Below are 20728 nucleotides of genomic sequence, written 5' to 3'. Positions count from 1 at the left end.
CTTTGTGACTTCCTGAAAAATATCAATTGGAACACAAAAAGGATCAGGAAAATGGACATTTGGCACTCTTGGGAAACAATACTTCCACTTTGAAAAAATGTATTGTGTTCATACTGAGAAGAAGGATTTCATAGGTTAATTCGTTTGTCTTTTCTCTCACTCCATGCTTGCTCTGCTCATATCCTTCCTGCTTTCTAATGATGACAGCCGTTTGACTCACTAATCTTCCAGTGCATTCAACGTAGTCTTGTGTCTTCAGGACACAGAACAAGAGATGAAGAAGAGCATTTTCTTGAGGCCTGAATGGTGTTAGTCAGTAGATGTTTAGGGTGACAGTCACTGAAAGTCAGATCCTTCATAATTCTTTATTAAATGTGCTTTTGGCCTGTGCTCTTTCTACTGACAGCAGCATGGGGAAGGTTTACTCACATTGGCAGTTTTTTTCAGGTACTGAAGAGGGTAAATCACCCTTAGAACATATGAAATCTTGTGGACCTAGGTATATTTGTCGTCAGTTATGAAGACTGTCCTTATGAGAATCAAATTATGAATTCTTTGAGGTGTGACCAGACTTTACAGTTTCTTTTTCATACTGCTAGGGTGTCTAGCCAGTGCTAGGCACATAAGAGGTCATTAGTGTAAAACATGAATATAGCAATAATTCATTTTTAGAATATTTGGTAAATGTACACTTGCTACTCTTACAGATATTGGGACTTTACACTTGAATAAATGAAAGTAAGAATGTGATCTTTTAATAATCCAAGTGTCAGCTTGAATGTAAGGAACATAAAATGAATGAATGAATGAATGAATGAATGAATAAATAAAAAGACTTATAATGCCCCAATAGAGTAGCATGCATATGTCCTGAAATACTCTTACTGCTCACTGCAGACATAGGTCCAAAGTCACTTGTTCAATTCATGCTTTGATGTGGAAGATATCACATGCTCTAGAAGGGATTTCTGATTATTTTCCTCATAGTCTTGACACATCTAAAAATAGTTTTTCAAGTAAATTCTAGCTCTCACCCACCTTTCCTGAAACTTGTGATTCATAATTACTAAAAATGTCTCTTTATTCATAGCCAGATAACTAAAAAGCCAGAATATTAATAACTGATAACATTGTGGAAATTCATTTTAGATCTCTGAATTATCTAGATTCTAAATGTAACTTTCTACTGGAATCTCTAGTTCCCAAAATAATTTCTGGCCATATCTTTAAATCTATAAAATCACATAAGTTTGGAATAATTATAAAGTATATTATAGTAAGTTAGAAGTTTTGTTTAATTTGTGATATTAATTTTTTCACTGAGTTTATTTTCTTAAGCAGTTTTTATGAATAACTCAGGTTAGAAAACCTCAACCATTTGAGATGACCTATACGTCTTCATATTGAAAAATGTCTTCAGATGTGTAAATCTTTTGCAATTCTGATTTTGCCATTTTTCTCTGGAAAGGCATCATCTCTGGACAACATATTGTCTTTCCTATGTTAGCAGGTCCATAAAACTCCTTTAGAGCATTATAGCATGCAGAAACATTAAAACTCGAAATTCAAGCCGTTTTAGTTACATAGCAGACTCTTCTCTTTTCAAGAAAAGTTTGAATCTTTCCAATTGTCAGGCAGATGTTGCCTAAGTGCGGCCTCCATATTCATTAGCCCATAATGAATCTATTAATTGAATATGTAAGTTTGGCTAATTAGGTGTAAGACATTTCTTCAGATTTAAAGGGTAATAATAAAAAATTTAAACTGCAACACCAGATCAAGCATTTAAGAATTGATAAATGTGAACTGGAAAGTGCACAATTCCAATATAAATTAGTTAATTGCCTCTGTTAATTTAGGTGAAATACATTAGCAGAAAGGTCAATCCATTTGAGGCTTGATGTGTTTTTCAAATAGTAAATTAAAAATAGCAAATCAAAGAGCACTACCAAGTGGGAAGCATGGAATCCACCTTTCCAATCCAGAGGTTGCAGAGTGGACTCAAGTAACCCCACAGAGTTAACCTGCTGTGGGGTAACCAGTGATTCTCAAATTAGGCTGTGCCTTATAGATACCAGGAAGCTTTGTTAAAAACATCCGTGCCTTGGGCCCCTTCTTAGACTAATTGAAATCTCTGGAGATGAGACCAGGCATCCCTAAATGATTATAATGGGAACCTGGGTTCAAAACCATTGGAGTGGTCCACGAACCTGACCCTCCGACTAAGCAGGAATAAAGTGGCAACATTAATCTATAGCAGGTATATAAGCATTAAAAACATGACCTAGTGTCCTACTTAACGCTCTTTGCTTCCTAAGTGGGAAAAAATAAGCTGCCTTGGCCCGTCCTCTGTTTTCTCTTCTGTCTAGGTCTGTACTAAAGGGTCTTATACTTGAGAACATTTAACTCGGATTCAGAAAGAAGCAGGCAAACTCAGCTCTAAGTATTTGCTTTTGGGAATTCCATTTTACGAATTAAACTTAGTGGATAACATTAGTTACCTTTAAACTAAAAAACTGTCAAAGAAGTTCTTTGTAGAGACCCATTTTGGAAAATGCTATCTTTAGCTCTTGTGTCTTATGTCCCCCATGGCACCTAGAAGAGTCGGAGGTCCCTGGCAAGCCCTAGTGAGGCTTTTTGTGATCAGGTTTTCTCCCCTCTGAATCCTCTTTCCCTTTCATTCTGCACTGCATGTTCTGACTTCTTTTCTGTCTTATGGCCCTTGAATAACTTCCCACATGCAGTTGCTGTTATTCCGCAGACTTCTTCTTTGCTTGTCACAGACTCTATGTCAATGCTTGGCTCATAGTGTATCATCAGTGAGTATTAGTATTTGTTCAAAGCTATTTGATTAATAGAAGGAGGAAAGAAATCCAGGTTTAGCAACAGCAGTCAGGGCATCACAGATGCTTTGAAAGGGGGAAGACTTATACCTGAAGGAAGACACCCCTCCTCTGTAGTCTGGGGCTGGAAGTCCAAATTGGATGTCGGTACTGACATCTCTGAACACTTCCCATTTTCACCCTATGCTTTTTGCAGCTCGACCTGTGTGGTTGAGAAGAAAGAGGCTGGCATTCTCTCTCTGTTGTCAAGACATCTGAAGTGTTCCTTTATCTTTCCAGTGGTTCATTCCAGCTTATAAAAGAGGGAAACCATGACTATTCATTTGGTCTCATTTTCTAGTGGACATGAATATGGATCCCTGCCCCAAATATCACCAAATAGCATGTGAGACTTTCTTAAGCCCAAAGACCCTCTGGGTGAATGGCTATATAAAGGCAGAAGGACTTGGGAAAGAAGTTTATGTTTAAGAATGAGAGAATCCTAAAGTAAGTAGTAACAACTAAGAGTTATGTGTGGATGTAAAGAACTTTAAAAGTAAAAAGAAAAAGGCAAACTAAGGAACATGGGAATAAAAAGAACAAACTTAACTTAGTTACATGCCAAGCAGTTATTTGGGTGAGAGAAAAATATAAAATTCTAGAGCTTGCCTGTTAGTAACTCTTCTTTCTCTACCATTATAAAAAGAATTGCTTCTACTCTGAGACACACCCATGTAACCTCCTTGGGGATATTGCATGCTCTGAACTGTAGTATTCTAAGTACTTCATTTTCTGTGGTAAATCAGGCTAATGAACAGTATCATTCTTTTCTTCAAAGTCAAAAGGTCTTCTAATGAAAGTCCCTCTCCTAAATGACTGTAGTCTAAAACTTGTCTGAATTCTGAGATTTTTTTCCTCCAAAGTAATTCAAATTAAAAATGTAACATCTCTGAAGATTTCTCATCAGTAGCAGATAAAATACATTGCATTCAAGCTATAGCATTTTAAATAATATTCACTTGCACATACATACCATGAACTGCAGAGGGAGCTAATGCCTTTTTCCTTGGGCCTGTTGGAAAAGGGGGCATAGCTGGGTTTTTAATTTTTCCCTATGCCTCTTATGTGTGATTATTGATACAGTACTGAGCTCATCTCTGCACCTAGATTGAAGCCTTTAAACATATATGAGGTGAAACTGGGCTTTACAACAGAGACAAACCTAATTCCCACTTTTAAAATAGTCTCATGAGATTCCCAAAATGTAGAGGATATATTTTAAAAGGCAAGAATTGTGTTTTGTATCAAAACATGATTTTTGGAGTCATAACCAATTAGGAATATACTCCTTGCAACCATAAATACCCCTTTTCATAGACCACAGTGACCAGAGGCCACATAGGGCCACGAGGGACTTAATATGTAGAGAATTTTTATGGTTAATAAATGCCACAGTCTCAGCCTCTTTTCTTATAGATGCTGGAAGGAAAAGGATAATTAAATGAGCATTTAGATCCCAAATAAAAAGTTAATATTCACATTAAATAAAAATATAAGTGGAATTTATTTAATAGAAGTTTTCATAATGAGTCCAAAATACTTCATTAAGCATTTCTGGGTTGAAATATGTAAAGCTCTATACAAGCTTTTGTTAATAAATTAAATACCACTTCTCTATAAATATACCATACATTAAGCTTCCCTGTTATAGTTTTCAGGAAACATTTCACATAAAGTAGCCCAGCATATCCCGTTTGAGATGAATGAGATCATTAGGAAACACTTATATCTGAAATAAGCACTCATTCTGCATATAACCCAAGGGTCCTAATTTTTTAAATATTTCAAACTATATGCCCCTTTCCAATCATGAGACTTAAAGACATTTGAGGAACTGATTCAATTAACCCAGAAGGAAGAAATGCTATAATGTGTGATTTATTTTTGCAGATAAATTAAAATGCAAGTGTATCTATTAGGAAAGGTAGGCTGTCATCACGGTTAGTAACGGGAACAGGCAGGCCATTAAGCAGGGCTACCTGAGGCTGGGACAGCCCCTGAATACGGAAGCTTGGAGTTCAAGCTAGGCATTCAGTTACTGTCAAAACCAAAAGTATTCCTTCTCTGGGAGGAATCTTTATGCTCCATTCAGTTGCCCTCATTGATTTCTAAAGCATGTTTCTCAAATAAGAAATATTTCCCCTCCTTAACTGAAAACTAAAAATAAGCCTAAATTGCTATGGTTTCATACCTTAAAGTCAAAGTTTACATAAAACTGATGTCTTAAAATTACAATTCTGCATTCTATTGTTTAGGTGAGGAAATATGAAGCCAGACTGATTCTTTTCCTCTACAAGTCCAGGATATTGGCTCCACCAGGCCTAATATATTGTTTTCACAAGGAAATAAATAGAGCATGCTGTAGCTTACATTCCCTTGCACAGAAGGTTTTAAACAATATGTATCCTAAACAATAAATAATTACAGATGGGGGAGAGTGGAAGAAGGAAACACTATAAGGGTGGGTGGCTGGGGAATGTTTCTTAACCAAATCCGGGAAAAGACTGAAATTCAAAATGTTAGCAACCTGAAGGTCGTTGTGGGAAAGACTGCCACTTTAACCATTTAAAATCTATAGAGGTGCCCGGCTGGTGTGGCTCAGTGGTTGAGCGTTGACCCATGCACCAAGAGGTCACCAGTTCGATTCCCGGTCAGGGCACATGCCCAGGTTTGGGGCCCAGTTCCCAGGGGGTGGCCAATCGATGTTCTCTCATTGATGTTTCTCTCTCTTTCTCCCTTTCCTTTCCTCTTTCTCTAAAATCAATAAAGAAAAAAAAGAAATACATAGAGGAAATGAGAAGATAATAAAAGAAAGAAGAGGAAGAAGGAATAAGAATATGAGAAGAGATATTAAGGCAACCTTAAAAGTAAGAAACAGAAAAATAAATTCTATGGACAGAAACCAAGAAGACATATACTGTCCCACTGTGAATTAAAGAGCTTGGGGAAAAAATGGCTGTAATCAGCTGAAGATGGGAATTTTTTTTTCAGCGGATGATTATATGAAGAAAAATATTCTTAAAAATCTATGCTCAGAAAGGTTTATAGTAGAAGATGGGGCAAAGCAAAACAAAATCTAAGATCAGGAAAAGAAAATGTTTTTTAATGAGACTGCTAGGAAAATTAACTTACACTTACACTAGAAGTAGTCAAACAGGGCCATAGTCTTTTGCTCATATCACTCAATAAACATACTTTATTTTGGGTTTATTTTTTTCCATTACCATTTATCCCTCCATACCCTCTTCCACCTCCACCCATCCCCCCCCCATACTCACTGTTGTCCGTGTCCATGAGTTCTTTATCTCTTTTAAAAAATATTACTATTTTTTTTAAAAGTTTTTATTTATTTTTTTGTTACAGATATTTCTCCTTTTTTACCCCATTGGCACCTCCTCCCCACCCCACCCCCGCCCTGTCCCCGGCTTAGTTGTCCATGTCCGTTGGTCATGCATACATGCATGTATGTTCTGTGGTTTATCTCTTCCCACCTCACCAAAAATATTACTATTAATTATCATTATTATTATTATTAGAGAGAAAGAAAGAAGAGAGAGAAGGAGTAACATCTATATGAGAGCAAAACATCGATGGGCCACCTCTTGCATGTCTCCCACTGGGATGGAGCCCAAACCCCTGGGTACACAGGGTGATGGCCAACCAACTGAGCCACACCAGCCAGGGCTCTTTTTCTTTTTCCTTTTTTGCTCTATTCCTCTACACCCCCCTCCCAGCCCCACCCCACATCCCACCAGAGGTGTCTGCTGACAAAAATTTTTATTAAATGGTTACTGTGTGCTCCATGCTGTTTTAGGAATTGAGGGAAGGAACAAGAGAAATAGAAGCCACAGTTCCTGTGCTGATCACTTGACTATCTAGTTGGGGAGCAAATCTCTCACAAAAGTAGCCATCAGGGAACAATTCTGTCATTTATCACTGTACTAGATCTTTTGGCGATGTTTATAAGAAGCCAAGAGATCTGATCTTTCTTGTCTGGAGAAGGGAATCTCTTTATTTGTTTTACCTCACTATATAACAAATGCTAATACTAATTTCACCATACTGTTTCTTCTTTGGGAGAGATTTTCCAGCCGTGGTAATAGAACTGCAGTTAGCAAGCAAGAAGTGGGTCACAGCCCTGGCCGGTTTTGCTCAGGGGTTAGAGCGTCAGCCTGTGGTCCAGAGAGACCTGGGTTCGGTTCCCGTTAAGGGCATGTGCCTCGGTTGCAGTTTGTCCCCGGCCCTGGTTGGATTGTGTGGGTGGCAGCCACTCGATGTGTCCCTTTCACGTTGATGTTTCTCTTTCTCTCTCTTTTGCTCTCTCCCTCCCACTCTTTCTGAACAACAAAAACAAAAACAAAAACAAAAACAAAACAAAAAAATGTCCTCGGCTGAGGATAAAAAAAAAAAAAGAAGTGGGTCATGGACGAACAACCCCATCTTATACTTTGAGAAGAAATATAAATGAATGGTTTTTAGTTTGTGATAGTCTTTCCTGACAATATTCACTTATCAGTTTAATTTTTACAGATTCCCCTTTTCTCCTCTAACCCTAACCCTCCTTTTGATAGTTTCTCAGTGTCTCAAGAATTAAGGTCCCCACAACTTGAATCAACTGCCCTGCCGGCCTCATCTGCTGCTCTACCAGCCACACTGATGTCCCCTAAAAAGAATTCTCACATTTCTAGGCCTCTGCTCTTGCTGACTCTTCTGCCTATGCCACCCTTTCCTTCCTTGTTGAAGCCTCACCTCTCCTTTCCAACACAGCTCAAAGGCTAGTGTTCCCAGAGAGCTGGTCTCCATGGTGGGGCAGCCAGATGGTGTTGTCAATGTTCTTCTGTAATGTTTCCCCACAACCTCTTATAGTCAGTGATCTACCTCTCTGGGGGGAAGGGTTTCAAGCTCACTGCCAGCAAGGGCTGTCCCTCTTGTTTGTAACTCAGCCTCTAGCACCTTGTCTTACGTTGGAAAGTGCTCAGAATATATTTGCATAATTATTCTACCAGCATCGTCAATTTATTTCCCTTGCTGCACACTGCTCCCTCTCTCAACAACTAATTCTAAAACCGCACTCTTTTATTTCTCAGTTGTATCTCTAACCCTCTAGCAGTGGTTCTCAACCTTCCTGATGTCAGGACCCTTTAATATAGTTCCTCATGTAGTGTGTGGGCCGTATCTGCATGTGGGCGGACCCGCCTCAAGAGGAGTGGTGTCTGGGGGTCCTAAGACCATCGGAAATATGTGAAAGGGTTCTTCCACCCCCAAAGGGGTCGCGATTCACAAGTTGAGAACCACTGCCTAAGGCTTTAATAAAAAAGTGTATCTCATGAACATAAACTGCTATTAAGGCACAATTTTGGGGTATAGAGATCCTGTGTCAATCCAAAACTCTCAACTGCCTATGCTAAGGTCCCTAGTTTGTCCATGAAAACAATTCACTCAGGTAATTGGGTACATAATTAAAGTCCTGAGAAGCTGAAAGTTATTTCTATAGACCTAATACTAAAATAAAGTATTTTTTGGTCTATTTGCATTGTTTGGCATCCAAGCAATGAACATTGGGCAGTTTTAGGTACTGAAAGTACTTGAAGCAAGATCTTTTCTGGCTGACACTTAGCCACCAAAGAAATGGGCTTCTAAGGACTCTGAAATGGCATTTAAGATAAGAATCAGTAGGCCCTGTTGGGCTTACAATTGGAGTGAGGAGGTGAAGTGACCTACAGAAATCTTTTTACTTGGACCCCAGATTTAGCCCACTGAACCCTAAGTCCATTATGGTATGGGGTCGCTGGATTCTTGACGGACACTTACATGCTGACTTTTAGACTCCCATAAACAGAAGAAGGCCTATTGGAGCTATGGAAACACAACAGGGGGTGCAAATATGAAAGCTCAACCCCAAAGGGGCAGTTAAGTGAGTGGCCCAGTGTCCGAGGGGATGGTAGCGGTTCGAGTGAAGTACAGAAAAAGTAAAACAAGTGTATCTTTGTGTGTTGTGGGGTGAGGAGCGCAAGAACTGGAAGGAAGGATCCCAGGAGAAAGGTTAGAAGGTGGAATGAAACACATCTCGGAGGAGCATGTGAGGACCAAGGCCCGCAGCTACCCGCGCAGCCCGGACCGCCGGGGCGAGCCCGGCCGGCAGAGGGCAGCAGCTGGGCGGGAGAAGCCTGCCGAGGGCCCCGCGGAGTCCACCGGCTCGCGGGGATCCTCATTTTGAGTGTGAGGCGAGTGGCTCGCACCCGTCCCTGACCCTGCGGCCAAGGCGAACCTCAGGCTCCGTAGCGGGAGTGGGTGTGTGCGGGGATCGCTGTGGAGGTCCCCCGCCCCTGCCCAGGGCACAAGAACTGGGAGCCCTCTGCCTGGTCCCCGGGAGGGAAGCAGAGCCGGAGTTTGGAGGGCCCCGGGACGCGGGTGGGAGGGGATCTCCGCGCCCCCTGCAGCTGCGTCCCGGGCCGGTTCCTCTGGCTGAGCGCCCCGCTCGGGGGACCGCGTCAGCGCCCGGCTGGTCGGGGGTCCCCGCCACCCCTCCCGCCCTGCTTCCGGGGCCACGACCCGCGCCCGCCATCCGCCAAGGTGCGCCTCCCCCGACGCTGCCCCAGGCGGAGACAGGCGGGCCGCACCCCGAGCCCGCTGCCGCTCCGCAGGTTCCGCTGCGCCGTCGAGGACCGCGGGCGGCGTGGGCGTGCGCCGTTCCGGCGGGGCGGGGGCGCGGGCGCCCTTGACCGTGGGCGCGAGCGCGGGCAGCGGGCTTTATGTAAATCCGCTGTGCCCAGAGTCCTAGGTAGGATGGACCAGCCCCCGCGCCTCGGCCCTCACGTCCAATAAGAAGAGCCCCAGCTTGACACCTGCCTATATACGGGCGAGCGCGCCCCGGCCCGGCCCGCGCGCACAGCCCGCACAGCCCGCACAGCCCGTGGGGCCAGCGACCCCGCCGCCACCATGACTTCCAGCAAGATCGAGATGCCCGGGGAGGTGAAGGCCGACCCCGCCGCCCTCATGGCGTCCCTGCACCTCCTGCCGTCGCCCACGCCCAACCTCGAGATCAAGTACACCAAGGTAAGCGGGGCGAGGACCGCCGTCCACGGAAACTTTCTAGAACCTTCCTTCCTTCCTCTGCGTGCTCCGTTAGGGGGCGAGGGAGGCCTCCTGGGGTCGGGGCGGGGGGTCGCCGGGGCGGCTTGTCATCCCCGCGCAGCGGAAGGGACGCCCGTGCTCGGGGTGGCGGCTTCTGAAGTCCCCGGGGGCTTAGGACACCTCGGGGACGTCCCGCCAGGAGAAGCGCGGCGCTGGGGGGTCGCGGTCAACGGCTTTTCCCGCAAACCCTCTGCAGCCGCCTTCGACCCCGCCCCGGGGTCCCGACCGCAGCGGGGAAGGCGTCGCGCCTCGGCGGCTCCTCCGAGGGGGACGGAGGGTGTCCCGCCCGGTTGGCCACGCAGCCCGCCGTCCTTTGTCGGCCGTCCGCCTTCAGGGGCCGCTCGGCCCGGTCCGCCCAGGTCCTCGGAAGTCCCGACGGCGCGCAGGGCTTTGCGTGGGAATCGTCAAGGGCCGGCGCTCAGGCCGCTGCGAGCCCTCCTGGCAACCTGGCTGCGGGGCCCCGGGTCGCGTCGCACCGCAGCGGCGGCCGGGGCAGGGGCCGCTCTCCTGGGGACCTGGGACAGTCTGCATTTGCGTAAATCCACAGGTTCGCTTTTGAACTGGGAAAAAAAATTCTTGATAACGAACTCTGACATCTTGGGATTGCCAGGCCGGCATTTGTTGTTACCCCACATTAAAAGAGAATGTGTCCGCTACCTAATATAATTTGAATTTACTTTCTTTTCCTAAATTCGACATAGAAAGAAATTATTAATAACGCATGGAGGGGGTTATAATGTTATAGTGTTGGAGGGGAGGACAGATGGGGTTTAAAGTCATGTTTCTTGTTCATTTTAGTTCTCTTGTTGGATTTTCTATTTCTTTCAGTTGATTTCTACCCTAAACTTCTCTCGATTAACTTAAACACACACTGAGTACACCCAGTATGGTTAAAGTTGTTTTTCATCATGCTTGTTACAAGATAAACTACATTTTGTCAAGAAGTAAATTGTTTGGTTCTGACTTAATGGTTGAAAGAAATACAAAAACCATCATCCGAATATTAACATTTTACTCGCGTTGAGGTTTGGGTTACAAATCAGGGTGGTTCGTGTTTTGAGTGCCGAGTTAGATGAATTTGATGTACCTGTTAGCTTTTTTAAATGGTGTGACAAATTTCTGAAAGCCGTTTTAATGAGAGGTCGTTAATGGTTACAGCCATTTAGGCATCATTTGCGTAACAATAGTGCCAATGTGTGGCACATCTCTGGGTTCAGGAACAAGCGGGGAGAGCCTGCAGCATACAAGTTTTGTTTTATGAGGTCTCTAACCTCTTCAGCCTCACTTGAAAGTTCTTAAGATGTAAGCCCTACTTCTAAGAGAGGACCTAGTCCTCAAATTTGGGAGGGTTTAATTTTAGCCTTACTTTTGATGGGATTTTGCTCACAGCCCTGAAAGGAGTTTTAGGTATGCAGTAGGTATTTCGGAATTTAATTTGGAAGCTCTTCCAGCTCTCTTTCTCCAACTGCCCCAGCTTTTTTTTTTTTTCTCTTGTTCTCCCCCAGTAGGAAAGACAACTGATTTATAGCTAATTGAAGTCTTTAATGTGGAGTCTTTTTGCTCAGGGGAGACTTTTATCCAGTATCCACTTTCCCACTTATTACAAAGAAAAACAATCAGAAATGAAATAATGGATTGTAACCTGATTCTTTAATTTGTGGGGAGGAGGCACCTTATTTTTGGCTTGACAAACAACCCTCATAAACACTAAGTAATACTAATCTAAAGGCGACCTCTTTTCACAAAACCTTGTAAAATCAGGTATCTGTGAACATTCCCCGCAGCTTTCCTCCTCAGCTCTTTAGAGAGACTTCGAAATTTTCTGAGACAGGCGTTGTGGGCAAGCAGCATTTTTTAATGGGGTGCAAAAGCTGCTCTTTTGGTAGCCAAGGGTAATGGCAAATGCTGTTTTAGTTAAAAGGAGAATAAGATTAATGGAGAGGTTTGTTTTTATTTTAAGTTCACTTATGATCACAAGTGAGGGAAATTATATTAGCATTTTTAAGCAGAAGAATGTGTAAGATAGAATGGATAGCTAGTCCTTTAGAACAGTGATACCACATTCACTAGGAATTTTTAAAGCGGTAATAATTGGCTAAAAATTATTATGCTGGAGGGCTTGTCAAATAACACATAGGAAACAACACTATTTGTGTCAGAAAATGGTACAATACAGATGTACCATTTTTGTCTTGTTAAACAAATACATCCACTAAAGGAGGCTATTGTGATAGATTTTTAAAATATGATTTTGGGACCAACATAAAGTTGCTATTGAGAATTTCAAATAGCATGCATTTAGAAAACTGCACTGTGATCTCGTGTTTTCTGTATTTTTTCACCATTCTCTTTCTTCTAAAAAAAAAAAAAGGTTACTGCCTTTGTTTGTCAAAAGTCTAGTGAAAATGCTCCAAAATTAAAGTTCAATCTCCAAGGATGTTGAAAGGGCTAAACTTCTGGTTTTGTGTGTATTGACTTTCAGGCAATTACATTTAGTTTTTAAAATAAGCCTACCTCTCTGAAGGTCTACTACCCATTTTAGACTAATGATCAGTGGCAAAACCATCTGTGGAATATGTCTATTTTTATTTCTCTAATAAAGTAAGCTAGACCTCAAGTTTTAAAAGTGATTTCTTATTAACGAATATGTTAAACAAACTAACAAAAAAGACTGTATTAGTCAAGGAAGAGTGATAACAGCACCAACATGAAGGAATGAGTGGACTACTTTGAGGCAGAAAGAATGTATAGTCTCTTACTTGTATCCAAAGAAGAAAGCTTAACAGCTAGCATAGGAGTCAGATTGCTTTTAGCTATGCTTTTATGAATAAAAGATTTTCTGGGTTATTTTTGTTTTATCAGGCTGGTTTTTAGAATTTTTATATAGTTGACTATATCACAGGAGTACACACGTTGTAAAATCAGGTCTAGTACTTTACTGTCTGCCCGGAACTGCAGAGATCTTCTCCAGATTCCCAGGTCTTTGGAAACTTTCCACCTTATTACCCCTACCTTCCACCTTTCCACCTTAATACCCCTACCTTCTCCATCGTCTCTGTCATCTCTCGTGGCTCTCCCAGTTCCTCTGCCCTCCCCCCCACAAGTGCCACACTCTTTCTCTGTTGATCACTTTTTTAGTGAGAGTTTATGCCCATAACTCACAATAACATAAAGCATTGTGTTTTACTCCAGCATCTGATACTGTGGGGAGCTAGAACAGAGGGAAGAAGGGGGACATTTATGGGGTATTGACCCACTAAATTAGAGGGAAAATAAAAGGCCATCAACTGATGATCAGAGCTGATGTGCATTGGGTAACTACTATTTATTTTTTTATTTATTCAATTAAGAACCTTTTATTGAACATCTGTATTCTGGGATCAATTTCAATTCAGTTAAAAGGACATTTGAGTGGACATGTTTGTAACAACTGTGTTTTCCATTTTACTGGCTGGGATGTGGAAGGATCCACCTTCTGGGAGCTCGGGGGCTCATTAGAAGCATTGAGAGCCAAAAATTAGTTGTCAGCCTGGTGGTAGTTCAGTTAATCAGTGTAAAAATAACAATAATGACAGTACTTATGCCACTTACATTGTTCATAAGGCCTAACAGTTTACCTAGCATTTTCATATATATCTTAAGATTCTTGAAATACCTTTGGAAGGCGAGAGAGTAGGAAGAAGTAGGAATAATTGATAAGGAAGACGTTGGCTTGGATTTTTAAATAGAGCTTTCTGTACCATACCTTTTACTTTTCCTAATAGTTAAATTTTTGAGAGAGAGAGAGAGGCTTTAAATCTTTATTTTATGTTGCTTCTATTGCAAACATGGAGAAAATATGAATTGGACTTTTGATTCTCTGACTTTAAATTACTAGTTTTGATGTTTCTATGATTTTTATGTCTGGGGTAAGATTGTTGCCTATCCCAGGGATCATTTCTTATAAGATGATATGGGTATAGTTGCTTCCAAGCCATAATCAAGATTGTCTTCTGTCTTGATCATAAGTTGTTAATCAAACTTTACGTTTAGAGGGAACCTCGCGTTTTCAAAAAAAGTACTTTTTTGTAATTGCACATCTTTTTGATGTTTGTATCATCTCCATTTAACCCAGGGGAGCTGATCGAATTCATTGTAAAACTTGAATTAGATCATTCTCCTGGGGTCTTGCCTGTCCTGATGCCTTCTGCCGTATGGGCTTGTTACCACATAAATCATCATTTGCTGAGACACTTTTGTCCTTTTTATCTATAAAATGAAGAATTCGTTTTTTTATTTGAGAGTAGAAGATTCTCTGGGAGCCTGTTCTGTGAGGTCTCATTTTCTGGGAGGCAGGCTTAAGAGGAGCCAGGCATGCATAATTAGTTCTCTGTTGTATCACGAGGATCAAACCATGACCCAACGAAAAACATCTCACATACCAACATGCACAGTTCTCATTCAAGCCTTTCTAAAATGGATAATGGAATACAAATACTGATGGATATATATATATATATATATATATATATATATATTTTTTTTTTACTATCCTCACCCGAGGACATTTTTCCATTTTTTGTTTAGGTAGAGTGGGAGGGAGAGAGAGGAACAGAGAGAGAGAGAAACATCGACGCGAAGGGGACACATCGAGTGGCTGCCATCCGCACGACCAACCAGGGCCGGGGACAAACTGCAACCGAAGTACGTGCCCTTAGCGGGAACCGAACCCGGGTCTCTCTGTACCGCAGGCCGACGCTCCAACCGCTGAGCCAAACCAGTCAGGGCCTGATGGATATTTTTGTCTTTTTAGTTGTGTTAGTGACAGCTTGCAAGAGTCAGCAAACTACAGAGTGTCTGCCTAATTTTGTAAATAAAGTTTTATTGGAATACAGCCACACTCATTCAGTTACATATTGTTTGTGGCTGCTTTTGGACTACAATGGCTGGGTCAAGTGTTTGCAGAAGAGACCATATGGCCTTCAAATTAGAAAAAGTTTATAACGCCTTGACTTACAAAAAGAAAGGCTCGCTCTGGCTGATTTGGCTCAGTGGTTAGAGCGTCAGCCCATGGTCCAGAGAGACCAGGGTTCAGTTCCTGCTAAGGGCACGTACTTTGGTTGCAGTTTGTCCCCGGCCCTGGTTGGGGTCATGTGGGTGGCAGCCAGTTGATGTGTCTCTCTCACATCCATGTTTCTCTCCCTCTCTCCCTCCTGTTCTATCTGAAGATTAATGCAAAAATGTCCTCGGGTGATGATAAAAAAAAAAAAAGAAAGAAAAAGAAAGGCCCTGAGTTAAAATAGGCCTTTCTTTAAATCTTGGTTAGCCATGTGCTTAATTAGCTATGTGAACAGTTATGGATGGTGTCTCCTCTTGGAGTTTCTTCACTGGGTATCAAATTCTACATCTGTCAAAATTGAGATAATAGTATCTACCTTACAGGGCTTCTGTCAGGACTCAGTAAGCAGCGTGTGAGAGTCAATAGCATATAATGACAATCAGCCAAGGGCTAATTCCATTTCATTTTTGTTAAGTGATGATTACATTTGTAGTTCCAAATTAATGGCCCACGAAGAAAGATCAGAATTATATAATCAGTAGAGTTTTATGAACAGGCCAACGTTTAGTTGTTTAATTAGTCATCGGAGTTTAATATTCTGTGTAGCTTATATGTTTACACTGGAATTTTCATCAAATGGGATCCCTTGGAGGTTTCCCTTCCATGGTCTTATCTTTACTAAAACGTCACCAACTCAAACAGTTTCCCATCCAGTATAGTCATGTGCCACACAATAGTGGTTAGATCAGCAGGGGACTACATTTACTACAGTGATCCCATGGATTAAAATGGAGCTGAAAAATTCCTATCCCCTAGTGATATTGTAGCCCAAGGCATGACTGTTTTGTGCCACCTCAGCCTATCCGTAGTCATGCTGTCAGCTAGAAATGGCTGGGGGCGCTCATCTGGCCCTGCAGCTCCCGCGTGCCCCCCAGCACAGTGAGGTCCTGAGGAGAGAGAGCATGTGCTAGTGTTTCGCACTGACTCACTCGTTATTGGTGGATTCAACATAGAAGAGCAAGAACTTAAAGCAAGGGCAGATAAAACACAAGTAGTCTAAAATGGTCAGTTATCTAAATTAAACAAGATCTCTGAAACAGCCAAGTGTGCAGAGGTGGACTGACTCTCCAGTCCTGTGCCTGGCGTTGTGTGCATTCCAGACAGCCTTCCTAGAAGTGATGCCTCTTTAAAGTCGATGCCTCAGCAGTCAGAGCTTAAATCAGGCACTTGCAGTATAAAAAGAAAAGCCAACAGTCAGGGCTTAAACTATAACTACTCATGTGTTTGTGGTGATGCTGGTGTAACGAAGCCTACTGCCCAGCCGGTGTTATAAAAGTAAAGTACAGAATAGGGAATATAGTCAATAGTATTGTAATAACTATGTATGCTGACAGATGGGTATTAGACTTATCAGGGGTATACATGTCTAATCCTATGTTGTACATCTGAGACTAATATAGTATTGCATGTCAACTGTAATTGGAAAATAAATTTTTAAAAGTATAGACACACATTACAGACTATAATGTGTGGTATAGTACTAGAGTATACCATTCAGGTTTATATAATTTTGCTCTGTGATATTCACACAAGATGAAAATTGCCTAACAGTGCATTTCTCAGAACATATCCCAGTCGTTAAGCAGCACATGACTGTATCCTAATAATCAAATTAGGTGTCTGACACTTGTGCCAAAATTCAGCACTACTGTGCCTCAGTATACCCAACTGCCTGGGCCTACACGTCAGCTTACAAGGAGCCTTTTTGGCGTTTTAAGTAGTTTGGACAAAGACATCGACCTAAGAGTATAACAGCTATGAAGACATTGTCAGGAAGAAAGTACTATTTGGAAATGGGAAGGTATGTTAAGTTATATAATTTAAAAATGAAGAGATTTTCACTGGTCCCAACTGCCCATCTGTGGGGCACTTCACCTTCCAGAAAGTAAAAGCACCATGCAGTAACTATTTTGAAAGACCTTCTAGCATTTCTTTAATTTTTTTATTTGCTGTGACAGGTCATTTGAAAGCCAGTCATTTCTCTTCAGACACCAAGTCTAAAGCATAGAGAAATGATTGCCATGTCACCTTGATTCATGTATTTATTCATTTTAATTGCCTTTTTAGACATATTTTTGAGCTCTATTCCATTTTTTTGTTATTACTCCATTTTTACCTTTCAGATATATGAGATTATCCAAATTGGGAATTTATTAATCCTGGCATTTCTCTATTGCTTGGTTTTTGGCCTGAGTTATGTTCAAATTGTTTCCCTTCAAAATCTTAACTCTTAATGAGTTTATTTACAGCAAGTCTCTGTTGGGTCACATGATTCGCAGACATTTCCAGCCTTTGAAAATTCCAGGTGGAATAATAATTGGGTGCTTCCACCACCTAGACTTTTGCTCGGCTCTCAACAAAACTTCCCTGGGGCTAAACATGGGTTTATTGACCTCTGCAGAATGTGATTGAAAGTTAGAATGTCCTGAGTGAACATGCTCATGTTTATTATAGAAGGCAGCTTTCCTTTTCCTCCAGCTCAGCTCTGTTACCACCAGAGGTAGTTAGCTGCTCTGTTTCCTTCCTCATCACAATTTGACCTCTGGAGAGCCAAAGTAGCAGTTTCTTTATTCCTAGATCTCTGGAAAGATAGAACCTATTGTCCAGTTAAACCTGGAAACACCTGCCTCTTATTTAGAAGAATTTAGGATACCATAGATATCACAACACTTTCTAATCTTCATTATAAAATATAGGGAAACAGCCCTGGCCAGTTTGGCTCAGCGGTTAGAGCCTCGGTCTGCGGTCCGGAGAGACCCGGGTTCGGTTCCCGCTAAGGGCACGTACTTCGGTTGCAGTTTGTCCCCGGCCCTGGTTGGTCGTGCAGGTGGCAGCCACTTGATGTGTCCCTTCACGTCGATGTTTCTCTCTCTCTCTCCCTTCCTCTCTCTCCCTCCCACTCTAGCTGTACAAGAAATGGAAAAATATCCTCGGGTGAGGATAAAAAAAATAAAAATAAAATAAATAAAATATAGGGAAACAACTTCAAAATAATTAAAATAATATATTTTTGTATATTTTTCTCATACATAATTTTGATTTGTCTAACCTAAATCTTCTGATTTCAAATCCAATGACTCGGTTTTTGTTTTTTAATTTTCTTTTTCTTTATTGATTGTAGAGAGAGGAAGTGAGAAGGAGAGCTAGAAACATCGATGAAAGAGAACATCAGTTGGGCACCTCCTGCATGCCCCCCACTGGGGATTGGGCCCACAACCTGGGCATGTGCCCTGACGAGGAATCGAACCAGCGACCTCTTGGTGCATGGGTTGACACTCAACCACTGAGCTACACCGGCCAGGCTTAGGTTTCTGGTTTGTTTTTTTTTGCGCCAGGTCATTTGTAAGGGTTTCTTAACAATTAAACGGAGTCCAAAAAAATGGTATAAGTTGTGTGGCTCTTCCCACAGCGAGGATGGAACTACTCTGCATAAATGGATCTGGCAAAATATGGTGGATTTAGTAAACCCACTATCAGACAAAAATAAACTATTTTTGTCCTCCTCCAATCCCAGCACCAAAACACATCAGATCTGTGGGCTGAGGTGTGAGTAATGATGGAGAGTTTAGAGTGGGAAGAAAGGAAATAACACCTCTCCTGAGAAGACAAAATTATGAAATGTCTAAAGCATCTACAAAGGGTAACAAAGTGTTATTTCCCTAGGTGTGAAAATTGGACTTCCTCACTGGATCTATTTTGGGAAGAGATCAGGAACCAGTATGAGACTGGTTAAATTCTCTAACAAGCCTGAAACCAGTGAATTCTGCCTCATTTATATGTTAGAGTAGGATACCCAATGTACCAATGTAACTTGATTTTCATAGGGAAGGTTATATCTAATTGTATTATCTTGGGGTCATTTTTATTTTTAACTGCAACAAGAGCTACCCTTTTGCTTCCCTGAATTCATTCATTCATTTATTCATTTTTCATTTAATAGAGCCTCTTATATACAAAGTACTGTTAGTCACTGTCTTGCACGAAGATACATAGATGTGGACTTTGTCCTAAAGGTAGCTGGAGAGGATCCCCACTTGGGCATGGGGTGAGGACATGTACACAGATAACTATGTGCATGATGGAAGATGCTAAATGCTTGGGACGAGTGCACTTTAAGCACCATGAAGATTCAGAAGGTAAAGAGATGTTTGCAGCTCAGCAGATCACCAGCATACTGTATTGTTATACATACTTGACAGGAAATGAAATGTTAAATCTTACAGATGACTATAGACAATAAGATAACAAACGTACTTATAGACAGAAATATAGCAGACGTACCTATACCCAAATTTGTTAGTTCTTAACAAACATTTTTGCAATGTTTGCTTCTAATTCTTTTAAAGAAATACACTGAAGCCCTCCCTGTGAACTCTTAATTTTCTTCTCTCCCTTCCCCTTCCTTCCTCAGAGCCATTTATCTTTCCACTCGGTGTACGTACACATATTCACAACAATATATGCTATTGTTTTGCATGTTAAATATTTTTCTGTAAATGGTAGCATGGTGTATATATCCTTCTGCAGTTTGATTTGTTTGCATAATATATTCAAGATTCACCCATGTTGTATGTACCTGCAATTCATTCATTGTCATTGTTGCATGCATTCCATTCCTTGAATATCTTACAACTCTTAATTCTTCTACTGTTGACATTTAAGATGCTCCCAGCATTTTACTATTACAATATGCTGCTTTAACCATTCTGAACATATCTCTGTGTAGCTTTCATTCACTCCGCTGCCATTTTCCTAGTCCTGAACATACCTCTTCATACACCTGTGTGAAAGGACCTTCTAGGATATATACTTAGAAGTGATATTACTGGCTTGTGGGGTATATGCATCTACAACTTAATTATGGATTGACAGATTTCTGTCCAACACAGTTAAACTAGTTTCCACAGCTGCCAGCAGTATATCAAAGTTCCCATTACTTTACATTCTCACTATACTTAGAGTTCTCACGCTTATTAAATTTTGCCAGCCTGATAAGTGTGTAATGATATCTCATTGCTGTTTTAAGTTGCATTTCATTGATTTCTTGTAAGGTTGAGCATCTTTTTATACATTTATTGGCCATTTGGCTTTTTTCCTTTGTGAATTGGCCAGTATATCATTTTCACATTTCTGTTTGTGCTTTTCCTGACAGGTAGCAATGTTTATATATTCATGATTAGAATTCTTTAACAGTTATATATTATGTGAACATTTTCTTCCCCCTGTGCTTTTTCTTTCTTCTTTTTTGGTGCATATAGTTTTAAATGCAAATGGAAAAGAATTTTTCTTTTTATATGTTTTTATGGATTTTTTAGAGGGAGAGGAAGGGAGAGAGAGAGAGAAACATTGATGTGAGAGAGAAACATCAATCAGCTGCCTCCTGCACGCCCCCTACTGGGGATTGAGCCCACAACTGGGACATGTGACCTGACCGGGAATCGAACTGGGACCTCTCAGTCCATGGGACAATGCTCAATGTACTGAGCAACACTGGCTGGTGAATTTTTCTATCTTTTAAATAAAATGTTTAGTTTTTTTGGTGTTTTGTTTAAGAAATCCATTCTTATTTCAGGTTTTCAGGATATTCTATGTAGCCTTCTCAAAGTTTATTTTT

General features: G+C 41.3%; 1 protein-coding gene across 1 annotated transcript in view; it reads left to right on the top strand.

Moving 5' to 3' along the window:
• The first annotated feature begins 9765 nt into the window (after window positions 1-9765).
• ALDH1A2 (aldehyde dehydrogenase 1 family member A2) overlaps window positions 9766-20728 on the top strand; it is a 103293-nt gene continuing 92330 nt past the window's right edge. The window contains exon 1 of the mRNA XM_036260618.1: window positions 9766-9938. Coding sequence (XP_036116511.1) covers window positions 9822-9938 — 117 coding nt within the window. The 5' untranslated portion in view covers window positions 9766-9821. The remainder of the gene's footprint in view (window positions 9939-20728) is intronic.

Source organism: Molossus molossus, unplaced genomic scaffold (genome assembly GCF_014108415.1).
Source record: "Molossus molossus isolate mMolMol1 unplaced genomic scaffold, mMolMol1.p scaffold_m16_p_1, whole genome shotgun sequence".
Lineage (NCBI taxonomy): Eukaryota > Metazoa > Chordata > Mammalia > Chiroptera > Molossidae > Molossus > Molossus molossus.
Note: the sequence above shows the minus strand (reverse complement) of the source record. Positions and strands in the feature narration are given on the sequence as shown.